Source organism: Sus scrofa, chromosome 18, assembly GCF_054392235.1.
Source record: "Sus scrofa isolate SSC_HxYL_T2T_F1_AM1 chromosome 18, Sscrofa_HxYL_maternal_Yorkshire_Landrace_v2.0, whole genome shotgun sequence".
Classification (NCBI taxonomy): Eukaryota; Metazoa; Chordata; class Mammalia; order Artiodactyla; family Suidae; genus Sus; species Sus scrofa.
This window is the reverse complement of record NC_139400.1, coordinates 43,559,931-43,583,726: the sequence shown is the minus strand read 5'-3', so window position 1 is coordinate 43,583,726 and position 23,796 is coordinate 43,559,931. Positions and strand designations below refer to the sequence as shown.

At 36.7% G+C, this 23,796-nt stretch overlaps 1 protein-coding gene across 4 annotated transcripts in view; it reads right to left on the bottom strand.

The window, feature by feature from the left end:
• Window positions 1-23,796, bottom strand: part of IMMP2L (inner mitochondrial membrane peptidase subunit 2) — a 989,629-nt gene that overhangs the window by 310,618 nt on the left and 655,215 nt on the right. For 3 of the 4 annotated variants that reach the window (XR_014834216.1, XM_021079086.2, XM_085005763.1), the window contains exon 6: window positions 1,923-2,025. Coding sequence is in view for 2 of the 4 variants with exons in the window: in XM_021079086.2 (XP_020934745.1) it covers window positions 1,923-2,025 (103 nt within the window). In the remaining 2 variants the exon portion in view is untranslated. Of the gene's footprint in view, window positions 1-1,451; window positions 2,026-23,796 lie in introns of all 4 variants that reach the window. The other variant, XR_014834217.1, reaches the window with a different exon arrangement.

Sequence of the window (23,796 nt, the reverse complement as noted above, 5' to 3'; positions counted from 1 at the left end):
AAAACATGAGACATCACTGTAAGGGTAAAAATATATGTACTAAAACTCATCAAATACAAAATAAATTATTACATGATGTGACAAATATTTCCCCTCATCTCAGTACAATTTCTTTTTCTAATTTTGACATTGAGGGTTATGTATAATTCCCAGTATTCTAGCAATCAACTTAATCGTTTTTTCTTTGAAACAAGAAAGCATCTAGAATACAAATGACCGGGAGTGATTATATTAATTATATAGATAATATTGCATTGGTTTTATCTATTAAGAAAAAGTAACCCAATCTCAAACTTTAGTACTTTATTAGTAGTAAGTCATTATTTACCCCACATCCCACAACTGGTAGCAAACAACATTAACGCTTCCTTTCAGAGTCACCACCCACCAATTAAAACCCAAAGTGAAATTAACTCTCATTTTCATGTAAACTTGGCCAACATCATGATTCATTTAATAGATTTAATCGAATTGATGAGAGAGAAATAGCACTATTTTCGGATGACTTATTTTCACTTTCAAGTTGCGACTAAGCTTTTCCATGATGGTCACGTCTACTGCGCTCTAAGTGACCTAAAGCATTTCCAGTCTATCCATTCTTTGATGTACCCTGCAAAGATCAAGTTGTATTTTTTTTTTAATAATTGCTACTCAAAAGCAAGAAAGGTCTTCGATGTTTTTCTGATGATCATTGAAGCTCGAAGTAGGAGTAGTGTCCTAAAGCTTCCTTCCACTTACACATAACGCGCATCTCACCCCAAATCTCTTACCGTCCTTTTAGCCAAAGGCGAGTCACATGATCGCTCCTCTAGTGACAATAATAGCAGTTCTTCACAATAGATGAAGGAAATTATTTTATAGAGAACACCAACATTTAGTTTTTGACAAGAACGTGGGTAACTTTTTTGCAAACCTATCAAAGTGCTCAATATCAGCTTATACATATATACAAGTATGGATATGTCTAGATGGAAGAAAATCTAATGAGTTGAAGATCCAAGTATTGAAACACACATAGGTGACTAGAAATCAGGCACAGTTTCCATCAACTAAAATATTCTTCACTTTATATAATGATTTATGGCAGGGGTTCACAAAGGAGTTCTGTATGCATTCAAAAATGAAAAAGATATAAAATCTGAGTTTAGTCACCTATCTTATGGAATATACACAAGGCATAAGGAACATCAGCATTTCTGTTATAAATTAAATGCTGAAAATGTTACTTACCAATGTGATTTTCATTATACATTTTTTTTTGGTCTCTTTTTAGGCCCTCACCGGCGGCATATGGAGGTTCCCAGGATAGGAGTCAAATCGGAGCTACAGCTGCTGGCCTATGCCACAGCACAGCAATGCCAGATCCAAGCCACGTCTGTGACCTCCACTAGAGTTCATGGCAACGCCAGATCCTTAACCCACTGAGCAAGGCCAGGGATCGAACCCCCAACCTCATGGTTCCCAGTCAGATTCATTTCCTCTGTGCCATGACAGGGAACTCCTTATACATTCATTTTTAACTAATGACTTAGAAAATTGACGTCTGTAGGTCTTTGACATATCATTTCTGTTAAACACTAACTGAAAACATAAGGTACAAAACACTTAAGTGAGAAAATAACAACCCTTTCTATTGAGATCAGTTAGTAAGCAGAAAGTATCTTTTGGTACTTTCCTGAGTTGTCTAAGCTCTTGTCTAGATCCACACTCTCTCTCTTTCTCTCTCTCTCTCACACACACAAACATACACACACACACCCACCTTGACCGCTTACTTTGATATTTAAAAGGAGATTTTCCAACATAAACTGTTATACTGTAAAATGTATGATTAGTCTTGGCTGGGTTCCCTGAGCAACCTATATCACGTACTTTTGTTCCTACACCTGCAATCCAATTGTATCAGCAACAAGACGACTTACCGGCCCAAAGGAGTTACTGTCAAAACTGTGTCCGTGATGATCACCTTCGACCCAGATGTGACCCCGAGGGACTTTGACATAGCGGTTTTTGTGTCCCATGGTTCTAGAAATAAATAGCATAACCATTGAGAAAAGATCAGAAAAGAGACAGATCAAATAGCGAAGCACACAAATTCAGGAAGGGCAAAAATACCGCTATATAGATGTAGCAGATTATTATAGGGAGCAATAAGGCCACTCCAGGATCTCATTTGTAAATAAGATGTGGTTAGGACCCTGTAAACCTGTCCACAGTCTTTTTTTCATGTTTCTGTAGGTAGGAATTTAGTGCTTAAACAAGACGCACTAGCACCAGATGTAATGGTTTGCTACTTAATTTAATTCACAGTATCCTATATGTGTATGAAGCTCGCTCAATAAACCCCAACCAAATATAGATCTATTTTTTTTTCTGACATTTGTTCTTATCTCAACGGTTAACTTGGCCAGCTGCAAACTTCATTTTTTTGTGTCAGATAAATTTTACAAACAACTGACAGCATTTTCATAACCTCTTAATACTTTAAAATTCAGCATATATAAGGAAGAAACCTAGATATCTCTTGTCAAATATAAATGATCGATGCCAAGCAAAAATTTTGGAAGGACTATTTATTTCATAAATTATTCTTGGAGATGACAAACATTTTTTTAACAAGTTTGAAGACTGTATTTAGAGATCAGTGATCGACGACATGCATTTAGTAGAACATTCTATCTTCAGGCTGACAAGGAAAAAGTAAGGAGAGGCTTTCTCAGAATGTGTTGGTGACAATGTCAAACGATGCAATTTTTTTCCTATTTTGCTACTTGGGGCATATTTTTGTCAAATTTATTAATAGACTAAAATGTATGTGCCTTTTCCCTTATTTTACTAAGAGAAATCAATTCCAAAGAAATACTCAGAAATATGTACAAATATTAATTACTAGAGATGTTCAGCACAAGCCTTTCATAGCTCCCTCTCTTATATATCTTTCAAAATAATCAACAAAAGATTAGTTAAATAAACTGTGATACAACTAATTAAATAAAAGAGATGGAATTAGATTAAATATTATCCCAATACTATAACAATAAATTACTTTTGAGGGCAGAAACTATTTTTTTCTTTTATTCTCCAAAGAATTCCAGATAAGGCCTAGCTTAAGCTTAACAATAAATGATGGTGGATTGAATAAATTAATAAATGCCACCCCCAAGTCTATAGAGCTAAACCCAGAGCCTGAGGTTTGTACACTGTTCTTCGAGGTGTAGTCCCTATTAGACCATTTATGTTAGCAAGTTTGTATGTGCAAGAAGAACACCTAAAAAGGGAAAACTACATATAAATTGGCACTGTAGAAATTAAAACTATTCGTTATCTAGAGCGGCTTTTAATTTTCAAGATAATTTCAGTGTTGAATTACTTTGCTTTAGATCAGTAAATCATTCATGCAAGGAAGCAATGTTGTGGCCATTAGAAGCCCACAGTAAGTTAATGACTGTTGTTTATTTTTAATTACTACTGGGAAGAAGAGTTTCAGCTTTTTAAAGAAAAGGAGAAACACACTGAATACATCATACTGTCATGTAAGTGTTCTTCAATTAAAATCAGTCAATTAGCTCTTGACATCACTACTGCTTTCATCATGAGATTCCCTCTAGCAACTAATATCCTACATCCAGTGTCAAGAATGGGGAGAAGACCCTTTTACTTAATTGTTGGCAAGGCACACTTGTCCAACTGTTTGTCTACCTTATTCGGCTGGCTATTTTGAATAAATACTTAGAAAGGAAACAACCATTTTGTCTCTTTAAATAATCATTCATGAAAAATTGTGAAATAAACCCAGTGATTTCTGAAATGAAATGGTAGATTTTAAATCAAGCATATTCAGAAAACCAGAAGAATGATATAAAAGTCAGAGATCGTTTCAATGCCATATAAACCAAGGAGTCAAGATAGATTGTGATTGAAAATCACAGGATCATAAAGTGACGAGTGACAGTGGCATGTTTACTTGCGTTGATCATCTTATTTTAAAAGTTTAAATACCATTTTCTAGCCCCTTACAATGCTTTATTTTTTTTTTCATTGTAACTACTAACATGTCATTCACTTACTACTTTGTGTATTGCCTACTTTCCCCACAAGAAGGTAAAGTTTAGAACTTCATGTTTCTTGTTCACTAGAGGATTGCCAGAGCGCAAAAGAATAGATGGTACAAAATGCTCAACAAACGTTTGTTAAATGAGTAACCAAAAGAGTGCATAATTGAAGAATGAAAAATACTGCCACATGGTTGAATTATATAGTAGAAAGTGGATAGAGTCTGGAGACAGGCTAGACCAGTTTTAATCTTGATGCTGTTACTTACAAGAACTCTCATACAAGTTACTTAGTTTATACCTCTATTTGTCCACCCTTAAAATGGGCTCGATTATGGAGTTCCCATCGTGGCTCAGTGGAAATGAATCCGACTAAGAACCATGATGTTGCAGGTTTGATCCCTGGCTTTGCTCTGTGAGTTAAGGATCAGGCACTGCCATGAGCTGTGGTGTAGATTGCAGACACGGCTCAGATCTGGTGCTGCTGTGGCCCTGGCGTAGGCCAGCGGCTGCTGCAGCTCTGATTAAACCCCTAGCCTAGAAACCTCCATATGCCATGGGTACAGCCCTAAAAAGACAAAAAGACAAAAAAAGTAAATAAAAGAAAATGGGATGGATTAGACATACCCTAACTGGGTTGTGATGGGTTAGGTGAGAATGTAATGGAGAGGTTGTTACAGAGCAGTCTCTGCACTCTGTCTTGGCTTTGATATCTGACTTAACATGGTCAAGTTTATGTGCTCTTGAGCAAGTTGATAAAGCTCTTAAGTGTTGATTTTCTCATTTGTATAATGGAGCAAATAATAGTTCCAACTCAAAAAGTTGTTCTATGGATAAAAGTGGCATGTATTAAACACTTGATAAATGGATTCGCTTAAGAGTTGAGACTTATTCAGTAAAGCACTCAATATAGTTCTGATATATAGTAAGAACTCAATAAGTGGTAGTTATTTTTGCTATCATCTTCCTTGGTCCACTCTTTTCTTTCATTTTATAATTCAGAATGTGTTCAGCCTCTACTATTAGCATCAGTCTCTTAAAATTACCTGAGTTATGCTTCAATAATTTTTTTTCCCCACATTTGCACGGGGGCTATAGAATATATTTAATGGTACAATGAATCTTATTTTTTATTCTTATGCCCTTCAGGGATATTCTAAAACTCAGAATGTGAAAACACAATCTATCTGTGCAGATTCAAACATGCAGAGAGTAGCAGGTGAAAGCACAATGTATCTATTTGTGTTTTCACTAACTAATCACTCACATATTTGAATGTTGCTATGCTAATGCAGAATGGTTTACCTCAATACCAGACAGGTGTGAAAGAACACTTTGAGCTGTAGAATGCTGCTAAAATTCATGCCATACACAGAGTGCATATTTTATTTCTCAGGTTTCAATCTAACTTTTTAATAAGTAACTCAAAGTAGCTTTAAAAAATATGATGCTAAAATATTGAGCTGGGTCCTTTTAGTACTACCAATAAAATACAGTATTCCTAATAGAATTTCTTTAGAGAGGGTATTTTAAATAGCTTTGTGCTCCTGCATTTACATAAAAGAAAGACAAGATAATCTTTTAGGTGACAACAGTTAAGTGAGATGTCAGCCTACAAGGTTACATGTACCTATGACTTGCAAATAACTTCGGTTTTGACAGTCAAAAATGAGTTCTGGGTGTTCCCATCGTGGCACAGCAGAAACAAAACCAACTAGGAACCATGAGGTTTCTGGTTCAATCCCTGGCCTCCCTCAGTGGGTTAAGGGTCCAGCATTGCCGTGAGTTGTGGTATAGGTCTCAGACATGGCTGGGATCTGGCGTTGCTGTGGCTGTGGTGTAGGGGTCCGATTAGACCCCAGCCTGGGAACCTCCATATGCCGTGGGTGAGGCACTAAAAAGACAAAAGAAAAAAAAAATGAGTTCTGTATGGTATTCTAACTACCTGTCTACAAAAAGGCATATTTAGTACTAGCTTTACCAAGATAGGTTACCTAGGTCTTACGAATGGAATGAAGAATGATTGCTTCCAATTTGATTTGACTTTGAAAACAATTTTTTTTAAGTCTCTGAATCTTTTGACTATCATCAGTTGAATACAAAGTTGTCTATGTAATCCTTGATAGCATAAGAAGAAAATAAATTCAAAGTATTTCCCAAATATATACGCATATATTCTTAACTTAGGTAATGAGTACAATACTTCATGATTAATTAAAGTATTTATTTATTTCTCAAACCATTCTATTGATTTTTTAGTGGCTGTCCTGAGGGTGTATACTGGATACTCCCTGGATCCTAGACCCCAAGGTTTTCATTGTCAAGAAGGGTTCAGGAGTCTAGGGCTCAAGACTCAGTAAGGTCAAGAGCTGGAACTAGATCTCTTTTTATCATCATTTATAGAATGGAATAGAAAAAAGTAATCTACCATCAGGATAGGAAAATGAAAGGACATTTGCTTGTCTGGGGTAACTTCTGGAAGGGAAAAAATTCTCCCTTGAGAATCTACCTCCTGCTCTCAGGTGAGATTGGGATTTAAATTCATACTGCTTGCGTGACCTAGGACAGTTACTAATCAACTTGGTTAACTGGTTCCAGGATCCTAGCGGAATGAAAGAGAAATCTCTTCAGGGATAATCTCTCGATTCAGAGTTTTCAAGTTTTACATCCTAGCCAATGGGTACTCACAATCCAAAATATTAGAACTCACTAGGAAAATAACCAGCATTAATGAGTCAGGACTCAACAATAAATAATAGAATTAGGCCCCCAAGGACTCAAAAGACTGGATTTCTCAATCATAGAACATAAATTTTACATCTTCACATATTTAAAAAAATAAAGAAGGGAATTAAAAACATGAGCAAGGAACAATATTTATTTTTAAAAGATAGGCATTTGCAAAAGAACAAATAAAGAACAAATGTTTTCTAAAAATAAAATATACCATTAAATTTGTAGATTAAAAAGCAGGTATGCATAAACAAAAGAGAACTATACACCTAAAAAATTACTTGGACTTTAGCACAGAGAAGTAAAGAAACAAAAAGTAGAAGAGAAACTGAACATTATTAGAAAACGTAATATAAGCGCAATCAGAATCCCAAAGGAAGAGAATAAAAAGGAATAAGAAAGAGATGATATTTGAGAGATGTTGATAGAGAATGTTCTGGAACTGATGAAAGCATAAATTCCCAGCTTCTTTTTTTTTTAGGGCTGCACCTGCAGCATGTGAAGGTTCCCAGGCTAGGGGTCGAATTGGAGCTGTAGCCAATGGTCTACACCACAGCCATAGCAATGTGGGATCCTTAACCTGCTGAGCGAGGCCAGGGATTGAACCCACAACTTCACGATTACTAGTCGGATTCATTTCCACTGAGCCACAAGGGGAGCTCCCCAGCTTCTAAATTCAAAGTGAATCACAAATAAGATAAACAAAAATAGAAAGAAATCACACTGTGATACATACATTGTAATGAAACTGCAGGACACTAAAAAACCCCTATCTCCTAAAAAAAATTTTGAAAAGCTGCCAGAGGAGGAAAAATGTTTTATTATCTTCAAAGTAGGAATAAATTGACAACAGAATTCTCTTGTTAGGATATAATTATATATTGCTGAAATATAATTCAGTAATGTTAAATATTCAGTTCAATGAGTTTTAAAAATGTATGCAATTACATAACCAGTAGATCAAAATATAAAACACTTCAGTTACTCAAAAAAAGTTGCCTCATGCCCTTCTGAGGGAAAATCCGCCCATACCTCCGTCACTGGCTCCCAATAAGCATGGCTGAGCTTTTTGTCACTATAGCTTTGCCTTTTCTAGAATTTTATGGAAATGGAATCATTTGATATGCATTCTTTTATTTCTGGCTTTTAAAAAACTTAGTCTCTTTGCTTCTGAGATTAATCCATGTTGTTGCATATATTAGTCAATTGATACTTTTTTCTTAACAGTATTCTGTTATAGAGATATGCCACAATTAATTCATCAATCAATAGATTATGGACACTGGGTTGTTCCAGTTTTTTTTTTGGGGGGGGGGCCTGCACCCGCAGCATATGAAGGTTCCCAGGCTAGGGGTCTAATCGGAGCTGTAGCTACCAGTCTACACCACAGCTACAGCAACACGGGATCCAAGCCACATCTGCAACCCACACCACAGCTCAGCAACGCCAGTTCTTTAACCCACTGAGCAAGGCCAGGGATCAAGCCCTCAACATCGTGGTTACTAGTCGGGTTCGTTAACCACTATGCCACAACGGGAACTCCCTGTTGCCAGTTTTTGGCTACAATCAATGAAGCAGTTATGAAAAAATAAGTATCTGTGCAGACACATGTTTCTATTTCTCCTGAGTAAATATCTATAAGAGAAATGCCTGGGCCATACTGGTAACTGAATGTTTAATCGTACAACGAATTTGTCAAACTGGTTTCCAAAGCAGCTGTACCAATGCATGCGTTCCAGTTTTTCCACACTCCGCTAACACTCAATTACCATTCACTGAAATTTTAGCCATTTTAAGGGCATGTAGTTGTTGTAATGTGCATTTCACTCGTGACTAATGATTTTGAGTACTTATTTGTCATTTGCTTTCTTTTTTGGTGAAATGCCTATTAAATTTCTTAAAAATTAAATGTAGTGGTGTATCTTCTTACTTCTAAGTTGTATGATTTCCTTATACAGTCTCTCTAAAACTCATAAGATATATATGCCTTAGCAAACATTTCCTCCTTATCTGTGGCATGTCTTTCTCATTTTCTTAATACTTTTTTCTTCAAAGAGCACAAACTTGAAGTTTTGATGAAATTCATTTAGCCAATTTTTTTCTTTCCTGGTCCATGATTTTCATAGCTTCAGATATCTTTGCCTAATCCAGAATCACAAAGATTTTTCTCTCTCCCCCAAACCGCTCCCAGTTTTATAGTTCTAGGACTTTTACAAAATATGATAAGAAACATTCAAATTTCCTTTTTTTTGCATATGGAAATACAAATTTTCTAGCACTATTCTTTGAAAAGCCTAGTCTTTCTTCATTGATCTACCTTATTCTGCGATCTGAGTTATGCCCCCTCAAAATTCATGTTGAACACGATCTCCTAGTGTGATGGTGTTTGGAAATGGAGGGCTTTGGGAGATAATTAGGTTTGATAAGGTCATAAGGCTACAGTCCTCATGATGGGATTTGTGCCTTTATTAGAAGAGACCAGAGGAGTTCCCACTGTGGCACAGTGAAAACAAATCCGACTAGGAACCATGTTGTGGTTGTTGCTCAGTGGGTTAAGGATCTGCAGCTGTAGCTCCAATTTGACCCCTAGCCTGGGAACCTCCATATGCCACAGGTGTGGCCCTAAAAAGCAAAAAAAAAAAAAAAAAAAGGAGAGACGAGAGAGCTAGCTCATTCTCTTTCTCCCTTTTTCTCTCCCTCTCTCTCTGTTCCACACATGAGAAGATATACTAGTAACATGCAGGAAGGACAAAATTAATCGAAAATCAATTTTTCTTAAGTTTTTAAACTTTTCTAGGGAAGAGTAGACATGTATAAGAACGATGTTAATGTAGTCTACAATTTCCAAATCAGTGCAAAAAAATAGAATTTAAAAATAGCCCTTAATGCAAAATAATGAAGGGAAGGATTAGAAAACAGAGAGAAGGATTACTAGAGAGCACAAAAATACAATGGCATCGAGATATATCACTGTTCATAATATAAGTAAATGAACTAATCAAGCTAATTGAAAAAACTGTCCAACTAGGGAAAAATTCTAGCTATATGCTGCTTATAAGAGAGAAACAAAAAAAAGACATAGATATTTGACAATAAAACAATAAATCATTCAGAAAATGGCTGTGTTAATATCAGACAAAAGGAGAACAGATTTCTGAGATGAGACTGAATTTATAAGAGAATCTTATCATAAAGCACCATCACGGCCTATTTTACCCTATAGAAGGATTTTAAGCAGGAAAGTGAGCCTAAAAGTATTTAATGAATAAAGTTGTTTTTTCTTTAAAATCCACGGTCAGGGGCACTATCCTAAAAACCCCAAACACCTCTGCTATCCCAACATGATAAGGTTTTTGCTGCTCGATAAGGCCATTCTCTCTTCCAAGCTTAAATGCTGCCAACTGTTATGTTTTCTTAGTAATTAAATGCTGAAGTTAAGTAGACTCAATGTTCCTTTCCTTGGAGCTTGAACTGAATTAGAAATGAAATGTATGTAATTAATAGAGGCTGAATTTAAGCAAATTAAGTGATAATATTTCTAGGAAGTTCAATCACATATAGCTAATTGTAAGTGATTACGTTTCTCAGGATCACAGTTGGAAAGACCCTAGCAATGATCTACTATAACTCCTTTTTATACAGATAAAGAACACGCAAAAAACATTTAGGTAAAATCACATAGCTAGTTAGTGGCAGGGTAAAAATGATAAAATCCAGATTCCATAATTTCCTTTCCATAGCATGGATCATAACCACTTGAAGTGCCAAAGAATATGTCTTAGCATCTTTTCACTGGAAAAAATGAAATGTCGTTTTCTAAATAGACTAGAGATTGGTACTAGGTGATTAGAGAAATCTATTTAGTGCGTTTAAATTAAAAGCTATATATCTCACAATAAAGTTGCAGGATTAATTTTATAAATTTAACATGAATGTTCTTAGAACACAAAAATTTTTGAGTGATTAATATTTCTGATTTTTTTTTCTAAATTTGGATTATAGAAGCGTGACAATTTCCTTAATATATAGAATGTTTTCTCCTTTTAAACATGCATCCTAAAAATATGCGTGTCCACAAAAATCAATGAAATTGTTAGTGAGAATTTGAGAAAGATGTCAACAATGATGGAGCATTAAATTCCATCCATGCTAGATCAGGCCATGTGCTTACCCGATAATTGAGGCTATGCTGATTGATTCAGCAATAGGGCAGCAGTTTATGCTATGTGATTTTGTGTATTACGGTTAGTTTATGAGGATAAGGTTATGAAATCTGCTTCGGATTTCTTAGGGTAAACAACCATTTATTGAATGACTACTATGTGAAACATGTAAAGGTGTGGGCCAGAACACAGAAAAGAATAAGATCCTGCCCCATCTATCAAGATTATAACTTAGAGCGTGATTCAAAATATAAGCCACAAAGCAGTATACAAGATATGTTATATACATAAGGGTACAAATTACCATAGACAGAAGTCCACAAGTTGGAAACATCTGCAAGAAAATAGTGAATGGAGGAATAAATAAACGAATGAATGCCATGTGTTGCTAAGTGCATAGGTGTTCAAAGGTTGGTATTATTTTAGGCTGGAATAGTCAGAAAAGGCACTAAGAATATTTTAATCAAGAAATGAAGAACAGAATAAAGTTAAAAGGTAAAGAAGGTAGTGTGTGTTTCAAATCCCATTCACTTGCAGAAAAAAAGATTTCTTTTCCTTTCCTTAATGCATTATTTTCTGGAGATATACTGTCATAAATTAAAAGAGATACTTTATAAATCTCTCTTTTTTTCTTTTTTCTTTTTTTTTTTTTGCTTTTCAGGGCCACACCCATGGCATATGGAGGTTTCCAGGCTAGGGGTCCAATCAGAACTGTAGTCTCCAGCCTATGGCACAGCCATAGAAACACAGGATCCAAGTTGAGTCTTCAGCCTACACCACAGCTCAGGGAAAGGCTGGATCCTTAACCCACTGAGCGAGGCCCAAGATCAAACCCACAACCTTATGGTACCTAGTCAGCTTTGTTTCTGCTGTGCCACAACGGGAACTCCCTATAAATCACTTTCTAAGGAAGATATTCAATTATTTAATTTTATAGAAAAACTGAAAAATTTAAATTATTTTAACCTAAAATGTATTATTTCTCTTTTAAATATTCCATATGCTACAATACACTTGATATTAACAAGTAAATATGTTATTGAATTACAGCATGATTATAAACATTATACAAGCTATCTGAATATAGAAAAGATCCAAAGTGGTGCAGTGGGTTAAGAAGCTGATTGCAGCAGCTCGGGTAGCCGAGGAGGTGCAGGTTCAATTCCTGGCTTGGCACAGTGGGTTAAAAAATCCAGCATTGCCAGAGCTGTGGCTTGGATTCAGTCCCCGGCCTGGGAACTTCCATATGCCCTGAGTGCGGCCACTAAAAAAAAAAAAAAAGATAACTCCACACAGTAAAGAAAATAATGTCTCTAACTTGCATATATTTAAAATCAGTTTTTTTTGTTAAAATTATTGTTGATTACATGAAATGTCAAAGGCACAAATACCATAATCAGTTTACCCATTAACTGCATCTTATCATGTAATATAAATAGTGACTCATACCATTATTCCAAGCATGGCTTCCTAGCAAACCAATTTAAGTAACACAGTGAACTTTAATGTATAATTTTATTTTTCAAAAAAATCAATATGTATTACAAATGGTATTGTTGCAGTTGTTTACATAGTCCTCATTCAGGATAATTTCCTGGGTGTCCACATCATGCATCATTTAGTGGTGCAGGTTTTTTCCACATGCTAGTTACTGAAGGGGAGGTAACTACATTTCAGTACTTTTTAGTGTAAGATCCAGTAATACTTAGATATTACAGGAACCCTGAACAGTTTTCCATCTGTTTGCTCTGATCTCAGTCCTATAACTTTAACTTTTTAATACTAAAAAGGAACAGTTACTATTCTCTTTATTTCCTGCAAACAAAATTAATGAGCCTTGGGATTAATTACTAGTAAAACAAAAAATAAGTGCTTTAGAGCTAAGGAGATCACCAAACAATGGCTCCTCTTTAAAAATATCTCTTTAGAGAAGGAATAATACATAACTTTGAAGCAGGAAAGCAGTGTGGCTGAGGGAAAATCAATGTTGGCTTCCAGGACAGAGTTGGGTTGAATTCCAGTGCTGCCACCTCCTACTTTCACGGTCCTTGAGGATAAGAGTATTCATATTAATATTCATACCTCTGCTTCACAGAGGTGTGATGAGATATGAGATAATGCATGTAACATTTTTAGAATAGTGCCTGGCAGAGTACACTCCAATAAATGGTAAAATTTATTATCAGAATTATAAGCTTATCTCTTATTATGATGCAACAGTTAAGACAGCTAGAAAAAAAATCTTCTCTAAGTCAAATTGATTCCACATATACTTATTAAGTACCTAATGGTAACAGAAATTATTAGACACTAGAGATGAAAACTTAAATATGACGAAGACTTGCCCTGGAAGAATTTGTAGTTTAGATGGGTTAATGGACAATTTAAAAAAAATTTATTTATTGACTGATGGATTGTTTTTTAGGGCTGCATCTGTAGCATTTGGAAATTCCCAGGCTAGGGGTCAAATCGAATCTGCAGCTGCCAACCTATGCCACAGCCACAGCAATGCAGGATCTGGGCCACAGCTGCAACTTACACCACAGCTCGTGACAAAGCCGTATACCCAACCCACTGAATGAGGCCAGGGATTGAACCTGCACCCTTGTGGTTACTTGTTGGGTTTGTTAACACTGAGCCACAGTGAGAACTCCTAAATAGACTATTTAAAATATAACTTTTCAACTTGAGTGATAAGTTCAATATTACAAGTGCAGAGAGGGCAACAAAAGAAATTGGGTAACAGATATCGACCTTACCTAGGGCTACAGGGACAGTTTCCAGGAAAAGGTGACACTTTTCATAGATTATACCCATATTTCTGAAATTATCAACATCCATGAGTCAAATAATGTGTGTAAATTATCAGCATCCCTAAACCAACAAATTTAAGTGAAGGAAAAGGTATATAATTTTGCAACTGTGGACAAAGAATGTTGCCTGACACATCAGCAAACAAAGGATGTTGTGGCCATCAGCCACTGCACCACCCCTGACTCAGGATGGGATGGCAGGATACCGGCCCTAGAGAGCTAAGGTGCATATCAAAGGAATGATTTCAGTGATGCCAGACTCTGGTATCTTTCCATAAACAGAAAAGTGCTAAATTCATTAACTTGAGATGTCTGGTTTTCTTTAGTTAACAGTAATCTTTGACATTCTGACCACCCGGTTTTTGTCACAAAACTCCTATATATTCTGGCTTCTCTCTTACTTCTGGGAGCCGTCTCAGTGCTGAGAGGCTGCCTCCTAGGCTTGAGTCCTCGGAAAGTCTGCCAAATAAAACATAATTCTCAACTTTTAGATTGTACCTTTTTTTTTTTTCAGTTGATGCAACCAATTTAGAAATCAGGTTTGCTTTGTTTTGTTTTGTTATGTCTTTTTAGGGCCGCACTTGCAGCATATGGAGGTTCCCAGGCTAGGGGTCCAATCAGAGCTGAGCTACAGCAATGTGGGATCCAAGTCTCGACTGAGACCTAACACGATAGTTCACGGCAATGCCGGATTCTTTGACTTTTTTTTTTTTTTTTTTTTTTTTTTTTGCCATTTCTTGGGCCGCTCCTGAGGCATATGGAGGTTCCCAGGCTAGGGGTCTAATCGGAGCTGTAGCCACCAGCCTACGCCAGAGCTACAACAATGCTGGATCTGAGCCTCATCTGCAACCTACACCACAGCTCATGGCAACACCAGATCCTTAACCCACTGAGCAAGGCCAGGGATAGAACCCTCAACCTCATGGTTCCTAGTCGGATTTGTTAACCACTGCGCCACAACGAGAACTCCAGGATTCTTAACCCACTGAACCAGGCCAAGGATTGAACCTGCGTCCTCTTGGCTACTAGTTGGGTTTGTTAACAGCTGAGTCACAACAGGAATTCCAGAAATGAGTATTTTAAATAGAAATAAAATAAACTGAAAGCTACATGTACAAACAAGGATTACAGAAAGTCTTCTTAAGCAAGACTAAAAACCAAAAGCTATAAAATAAAATGTAGAAATCCCTGAATATTTAAAAATTAAAACACTGTAACGTAGATAAAGTTTAAAGTCAATACTTTGGGGGGAAAACACTGAAAAAATGATACACAAAGAGATAACGGGAGTTCCCGTCGTGGCGCAGTGGTTAACGAATCCGACTAGGAACCATGAGGTTGCGGGTTCGGTCCCTGCCCTTGCTCAGTGGGTTAACGATCCGGCGTTGCCGTGAGCTGTGGTGTAGGTTGCAGACGCGGCTCGGATCCTGCGTTGCTGTGGCTCTGGCGTAGGCCGGTGGCTACAGCTCCGATTCAACCCCTAGCCTGGGAACCTCCATATGCCGCGGGAGCGGCCCAAGAGACAGCAACAACAACAACAACAACAACAAAAAAAAAAAAGACAAAGAGATAACTTCTCTTGCCATAAAAGAGGTCTTACAAAGTCATTCACACTGAAAAAAAATCTGATAGAAAATGGGAAAAGATATAATGGACAAGTTACAGCTGAGACATATGAAAAACTGCTCAAATTCACTAGTAGTCAGTGCAATACAAATGAAACATAAGATACTACTTTATAACCAACTGAAAAACTAAAAAGATCTGTAACACTTAGTGGTGGCAGAGGTATAAGAAAAGTGTACTCTTTCACATTACTGGTAGAAATAGGAAGAGTTATAATCTTTTTGGAAAGCAATCAGCAACATCTGTAACATTTTAAAAATTCATTTGCCTATGACCTAGCAATTCCACTCCTGGGAGTCAATACCATACAATAATTGTATAAGGACATAGGTACAATGCTTATTACAGCATTGTTCATTGTGGCAAAGAAGCTGGAAGCAAAGGTAATAACTACAAACAGAAGAATGGTTTAATCAGTGATGGTGGGCCCATACTACAGAATGCTATCCAACCCACAGAAAGAACGAAATAAAGCTATTAACTGACTTGAGAGATTTTTCAAAAAGTACTGTTGAGCGATAAAAGTAGAAAAGTACATGTGATGTGTTTCCTCCTTTGTGAAGAAACAATGAAAAAAAGTCCCTATATATGTCAAAGCAGAGCAAAAGGTCCATTATATTGAAGAAACACAAGAGACTGTAGACCTGAATAGGGGATGAGAAAATTAATGCAAAGACAGGAGAAAGAAATAAGAACAAAGACAAAAAGCAGGAAAAAAAATTCAAAGGATACACCAAAATAAAGCATTATAATATTACCATATTTATGCCTTGGTATAGAATCTATGTGGATTCCTGTTGAAATAGACACAATATAAACTTATGCATATGTATTCTTATAAATGTGAAATATGAATTAAAGCTTTAGAGATGAGCTAAACAGCATTGTTTCAAAGCAATGAAACTAGACAAAAAAATAACAATAAAGTGTAAAACAGACACTACTTTATAAAAGTTAGAAGTGTTCTTTGTGTGCAACATTTCCAGGGGTCCTCCCATTTGGTGGTCTTTCCTCTTAGACTCAATGAATCAGCAGATAAAGATTGTAGGGGGGCAGGAACAAAATAGCCATCATTTTGCCATACCTAACCATCCCCAATTAGCCATTCATTGCTCTAAGCAAAGGATCTGTCAAATGTTAGTTCCAGTAGGATGCCTATTAACATACATCATTTCTGTTTATATAACGGTAATGAGATGTCTTCATATTTCCCAAAGGCTTAAAAGTTTGGCTTCAGTCTTTCCCTGAAAGTATAGGGAAGACAAATTTTTACCTCTACCCTCTTAGAATTTTCAGCTGGACCTGACAATTAAACTGTCATAAAATGATTAACCAGAAAAAAGTAGAGCTGGCCCTCCATAACCATGGATGCCGAAGCCCTGGTTGTGGAGGGCCAACTGTACTGAGCCATTTTATATAAGGGACTTGAGCATCTCTGGGTTTTGATATTTGATGAAGGGTCCTGGAGCCAATCTCCCTCCAATACTGAGGGACAACTACCTGTATATGAATTTATATAAATGTTATGTTACATGGGAACCCTCATAAGGGATAAAGATCCAGAGGAAGGCAGAACCTGCATGTTGTTAGAGTAGGCTGAACCAAGAGAGGCAGTTATGGGAAAGTAACTGAATTATGTGGGAGGCTAAAGGAAGATAAGAATGATCAGAGAAGGTCCATTTGTGGGAGTTCCCGTCATGGCTCAGTGGTTAACGAATCTGACCAGGAACCATGAGATTGCAAGTTCGATCCCTGGCCTTGTTCAGTGCGTTAAGGATCCAGCATTGCCGTGAGTTGTGGTGTAGGTCACAGACGTGGCTTGGATCCCGCGTTGCTGTGGCTCTGGCGAAGGCTGGCAGCTACAGCTCCGATTCGACCCCTAGCCTGGGAACCTCCATATGTCGTGGGAGTGGCCCAAGAAAAGGCAAGACAAAAAAAAAAAAAAAAAAAAAAAGGAAGGTCCATTTGTGTAGAATTCTCTGAGTCTCAATTTTTTATCCTTGATGATAAGAATGTTACCTTGCTTTTATTAGAGGACATCATTCACATGAGAATTTCATTGCTTGCTTTTAATAAAAAGAAGGGAACAGGATCTACTGCTTTTCAAGTCCCTTTAACTCAAAATAATCTTTATGCCAAGATGACATATTTTGGGATAGCATGTTCTGCCACCCTTCACAGGCAAAGGCAAAAAACAAAAACAAACAAAAAATATAAAAACACCAAATCATATAAGAACAGCAACCAAAGAATCTATGTTTTTGACTTCACCAGAGACTGCTCCCCACCTATGATTAAAATTAAGAGAGAATAATATCAGAATGGCTGACTACTGAGGGGCTGGGTCTGCTCTGGTCCTTTCTGACAAAAATTCATGAAGAATCAAAAGAGACCCTCCACTTGCAAAATCAGTTATTTTTCCTGGTTTCATTTTAATGAAAGAACTTATTAGCCATCATTCGACAAGATCATTAGTGTGTAACTTATTCTCTTTGGAATGGAAAGCTCTGGAAACCTCTGTCTCTGAACTCCTGTTGCACAGTTGATGATTTAATGATTTTAAGCCACTTTTTAGGCCTTCTAGGACACAAAACGACCCTCTAATCAAGGCATGTGAACTGACTGATTCACTTTCTTTTTATCTGTTCTTTGTGGTGGCCTGCAGTTTGATTTCTTGAGAATTTGTTTTTCTGTTAACGCTGCTTGTTTTGTATTACCTACACTGGTTAGAAACTATCTGATCTTCAAAGTGTAGCATGAGGCAGTATCTATTGAACATAACTTTTATTTTTTTTATAATCACCATTTTTAAAGTTTTAGTCACCTACCATAATATTTCTGTACAAACTGTATCACAAAGGCTAAGTAGGATTCAGTTAAATTTAATTTGTGATCCTTCTTTTTATATGATCAATATTGTAAAGTAGTAGAACTAACTAACCAAAATCAGTAGGGATTAGTTTAATCATCAATCATTTTTCCAACCAAATGTTCCTTAATATGTCTTTATTTAACAGTTTCATTCAAACAACTACTACTACAGAAAGAGAATCTAATGACTTCTTAAAAGAATTACCATACTAGATTACACATTTGACAGCTACAGATTATTCTTCATAAAATATAAATATGAATAAAATAGGTTTTATAAAGTTCTGAATAAGGGATCTTGCTATTTAAGTCCAAATTGCTCCAACCTATAAGAACCTGTATTATAAATCCATATTACAATGTTTGCATGCCAGCAATCATAAATAGGTGAGCTTGTCCTAACGTCAGAAATGATGATGTTTTTCCTTCCCTAGGATTATTATATGGTGGCAGAGTCCTTACCTAGGAATCCTCTGAGCTGCAAAGCATGCATGAAGCTATGGATCAAGAACCTGGGGGCCAAGTGGCTTTGCTATAAACATAAAGTTTACTTAAAGCCTCTAGGATATTTTGTTTCATACTTATCTATGAACATTTGCTATCAATGACCTAAGTTTCAAGGAAGTAGAGAGCAACTTTATCAGCTTCCAAGAAATGTGTTCTTGAGTATAAGCCTGAGTTTTCCACCATGGGAGAGAAAATACAGGGGATGTTCAATTCAGAGAGAAAGAACTGGAAGTCACTTTTAATGAGGTCTTATTTAACTTCTAATGTAACCCAGAATAATATTAAGTAGCATAAAACTGACTTCTATATCCACTCAGTTCATATGGTAAGGACCGACCTGTGAGAAACTGGATTCAAGTGGATAAAGTGTCTTAAAAAGATAAGATTTCTCATATTGTTGTGAAGATAGAAATTGAAGAGTAAGTCCTCCCTCCATAGACACATCCTCTTGATATTCTGCCACATACACCAACTACTGTTCTCCTAAAGGAAATTCTTAAATGATATGTCACCTAGTGAAACTTTGAAACTGGATAGAAAAGCCACAGCTAAATGGAAAAAAAAAAAAAAGATTGGTTTTTATTTATACTTGGAGCCCAACAACTACTTCCTTCCTCCCTGGCTCCCATGCTGGTGGAGCATCTCCTTTCTGGACCCCAGCAGTTACCTCTTCACTGGATTTCATGCCTCTGCTCTTCTCTATCTTTAGTCATTCATCACACAAGTCTAATCATGCCATACTTCTGCCCCAATGAAAAATTTCCAGTGGCGTCCCTTCACACTTGGACTAAAATCCAAATTGCTTATTGCGACCAACGAGCCCTTTACATCCCAGATTCCCATGCCAGGAACGACAGATATTTTGAGCCAGATAATTCTTAGTCATGAGGGACTGCCCTGTGCAATTGCGGGTGTTTATCAGTATCCTTGGCTTCTACCCACTAGATGCCAGTAGCATCCCTTTTATAGCTGTGACAACCAAGACCATTACCACGCATTGCCAGACGTCCCCAGGAGCCAAAGTCACCTTCTCCTGGAATCACCGCTTTATGGGATGTGGCTCCTCACTGCACTTCTGTCTTCCTCTCCTCCAGAGACTTATTTTGTTCAACACTGTCTTCCCAATTTCTAAAACAGGGCCTGTCTATATTATCAGTAGTTGCTTAGTAAATATATATTGGCTTTATGGATGAAGAAGTATGAATTCTGATAGTAGTCCTCTTTAGAATGCTATAAACAGTTTGAGGCTGCTGATTCTCTTGTTTTGATATTAGCTCCCTATAATATCTTAAACTGAAAAAGATTTTAGAAATATTCAGGTAACACAGTCATTTTACAAGTAATAAATTTAAGGCCTGGAGCGATTACTTTGTCAACAATGATAGACTTAGTTTATTTTAATTGAGCTTTAAAAATCACAAAAATCAAAATGATGAAAACAAAATTTCAGGGCTTCTCTTACAATCTTCCTTTATGAGTATTTTTCTCACCTTAATGGAAACTTCATTTACAAACTAAATGTTGAGAAAATAATTTCAAATGATGCAACTGACAAGGGCTTAATCTCTAGGATATAAAAGCAATTTATACAACTCAATAGCAAAAAAGCCAACAACCCAATGGAAAAATGGGCAAAAGACCTGAATAGACATTTCTCCAAGGAAGATATACAGATGCCAACAAGCACATGAAAAAATGCTCAATATCACTGATTATTAGAGAAATGCAAATCAAAACTATCAGTCAGAATGGCCATGATTAAGAAGTCCACAAATAACAAATGCTGGAGGGGGTGTGGAGAAAAGGGAACCCTCCTGCACTGTTGGTGGGAATGTAAGCTGGTACAACCACCATGGAGAACAGTGTGGAGGTACCTTAGAAAATTATACATAGAACTACCAGCAATTCCACTCTTGGGCATATATCCGGACAAAACTATCCTTAAAAAAGGCACATGTACCCGCATGTTCATTGCAGCTCTATTCACAATAGCCAAGACATGGAAACGACCCACATGTCCATTAACAGATGACTGGATTAGGAAGATGTGGTATATATACACCATGGAATACTACTCAGTCATAAAAAGAATGAAATAATGCCATTTGTAGCAACATGGATGGAACTAGAAAGTCTCATACTGAGTGAAATAAGTCAGAAAGAGAAAAACAAATACCATATGATATCATTTATATCTGGAATCTAATATAGGGCACAAATGAACATCTCTACAGAAAAGAAAATCACGGACTTGGAGAATAGACTTGTGGTTGCCTGGGGGGAGGGGGAGGGTGTGGGAGGGATTGGGAGCTTGGGGTTAACGGATGCAAACTATTCCCTTTGGAATGGATTAGCAATGAGATCCTGCTGTGTAGCACTGAGAACTATGTATAGTTGCTTACAACACAGCACAACAATGGGAGAAAAAATTATGTATACATGTATGTGTAATTGGGTCCCCATGCTGTACAGTGGGAAAAAAAAAAAAAAAGAAAAAGACAACCCATAGAATGAGAGAAAATCTGCAAATGATTCAACAGACAAAGGCTTAATCTCCAAAATATACAAACAACTCACACAACTCAACAACCAAAATTCAACAACCCATATGAAAAATGAGCAGAAGACCTAGACATTTCTCCGCAGAAGACATACAGATGGCCAATAGTCACATGAAAAAATTCTCTACATCACTAATTATTAGAGAAATGCAAATCAAAACTACATTGAAATATCACCTCTCACTGGTCAGAATGGCCAGCATTAACATGTCAACAAATAGCAAATGCTAAATAGGGTGTGGAGTAAAGGATACCCTCCTTCATGGTTGGTGGGAATGTCAACTGATACAGCTACTATGGAAAACAGTATGGATGTACCTCAGAAAACTAAATATAGAACTGCCATATGATCCAGCACTCCCACTCCTGGGCATATATCTGAAAAAAACTACAATTTAAAAAATACATAGAACACTTTTTTCATCACTGCACCATTCACCATAGCCAAGACATGGAAACAACCTAAATGTCCATTGACAGAGGAATGGATTAGAAAATGTGATACATATATACAATGGAACGCTACTCAGCCATAAAAAGACAAACTCAGCCATTTGCAGCAACTTGGATGGAACCTGAGATTCTCATACTAAGTAATCCAGAAAGAAAAAGGCAAATACCATATGATATAACTTATTTGTAGAATTTACAATATGGCACATATTATCCTATTTACAAAACAGAAAGACACCATGGACAAGGAGAGCAGACTTGTGATTCCCAGGGTGGATGGGGGAGGGAGTGGAATGGATGGGTACTTTGGGGTTTGGGGATTCAAACTGCTATATTTGGAATGGATGGGCAGTGGGGCCTTACTGTACAGCACAAGGAAATGTGAGTGATTAGGTCACTGTGCTGTACAACAGAAATTGAAGAAACACTGTAAATCAAATCTAATAAGAATTTTTAAAAATAAAAAAATTTGAATTGAACATGAATATAGGTCTTGAGTATCATTACTTAAGAATGAGTTGCTATCTTGTTAAGTAGAGATCTTTTAGACTTAGATTTTTAGATGGGAAATTCACTCAGTAACATATCAGGTAGTAAAAGAATCACTGAAAGAAAATTGATATCTTACAGTTCATAGAAATTGCATTAATTTATGGCTATAAACTAAAATAACTCAAAGTATGTAAAGTATAGAATCAGATACTTAGCACCAGCACTATCTGAATGGATTCATCTTATGGACTTTATAGACCTATTTGCATCAAAGTTGTAAAATTTTAGGGGAATAAATCAAAACATACACTGTAGATTCTGGTAATTTTTAACATGAGTAGTGAGATACACTCCTACCAATTCAACTCAATTAACATTTAATAAAATGAGCATCCAAAAATGAACATGATTTTGGAGGGTTAAGAAGTATTAAAAAGTTAAGGATGGCAAACCCTTAAGAACCTTATAATGTAGTACAAGAAATGGAGTAAGTACATAGAAACTATGACAAAAGCAGAATCTGATAAATGCTGGATTTGAGATACAATCATGATGGCAATTGCTTACTATCTGTTGGGTACTGATTATGGACCAAATAGTGTACTAAATGACAGTAATCTAGGTTTTGTCAAGCAAAGAAAAGAGTAAGGAACTCGAACACCAGTACACAAAAACGTATGCACTTAACTACTATTCTACACTCACTTAAGACAAAAGATTAATTCTGACTGGGCTGATCCTGATCTGAGAAATTAGAGAAATGCAAGTATGATCATGAGTGGTATAAGATGTGATAAAAGGTATGTAGATGCTAAAGTGCGCCAAGGCTGGAGTTCCCATCGTGGCGCAGTGGAAACAAATCCGACTAGGAACCATGAGGTTGCAGGTTCGATCCCTGGCCTTGCTCAGTGTGTTAAGGATCTGGCATTGTTGTGAGCTGTGTTATAGGTCGCAGAAGCGGCTCAGACCTGGCATTGCTGTGGCTGTGGCAGAGGCCGGCAGCAACAGCTCCGATTCGACCCCTAGCCTGGTAACCTCCATATGCCGCGGGAGTGGCCCTAAAAGACACAAGACAAAAAGAAATAAATAAATAAATAATAAAGTGCACCAAGTGTTCATACTAGACAAATCCTGAATTCTCTGATTTGGCTGGAATGTAGTTTAATAGAAGCCAGCAAATGTAGGTTGTAGGTTGAGGGTTTTTTTTGATATTTATGTTTTTATACATAAAAACATAAATATCAAAAACAACCTTAAATATCAATCTAAGAAGTATATATATATCCCATTTTATAGGCAACAAGGAACATGTGAAGGGTGTTGATCAAAAGAGTTACAAGATCATACAGAATTATACTCATAGGACTAACTGGATAGTCAGCTGCCAATGGAAACCATACCTCCAGCTACATTCAGTTCACTCAGTCGCCTCCAGAGAATGGCCCTTGCTTTCTACACATACCAAGCTTCTGCCGATTACCAGACAAGATGTCAGGGTACATGCTATGTGGCCACTTCACTCGGG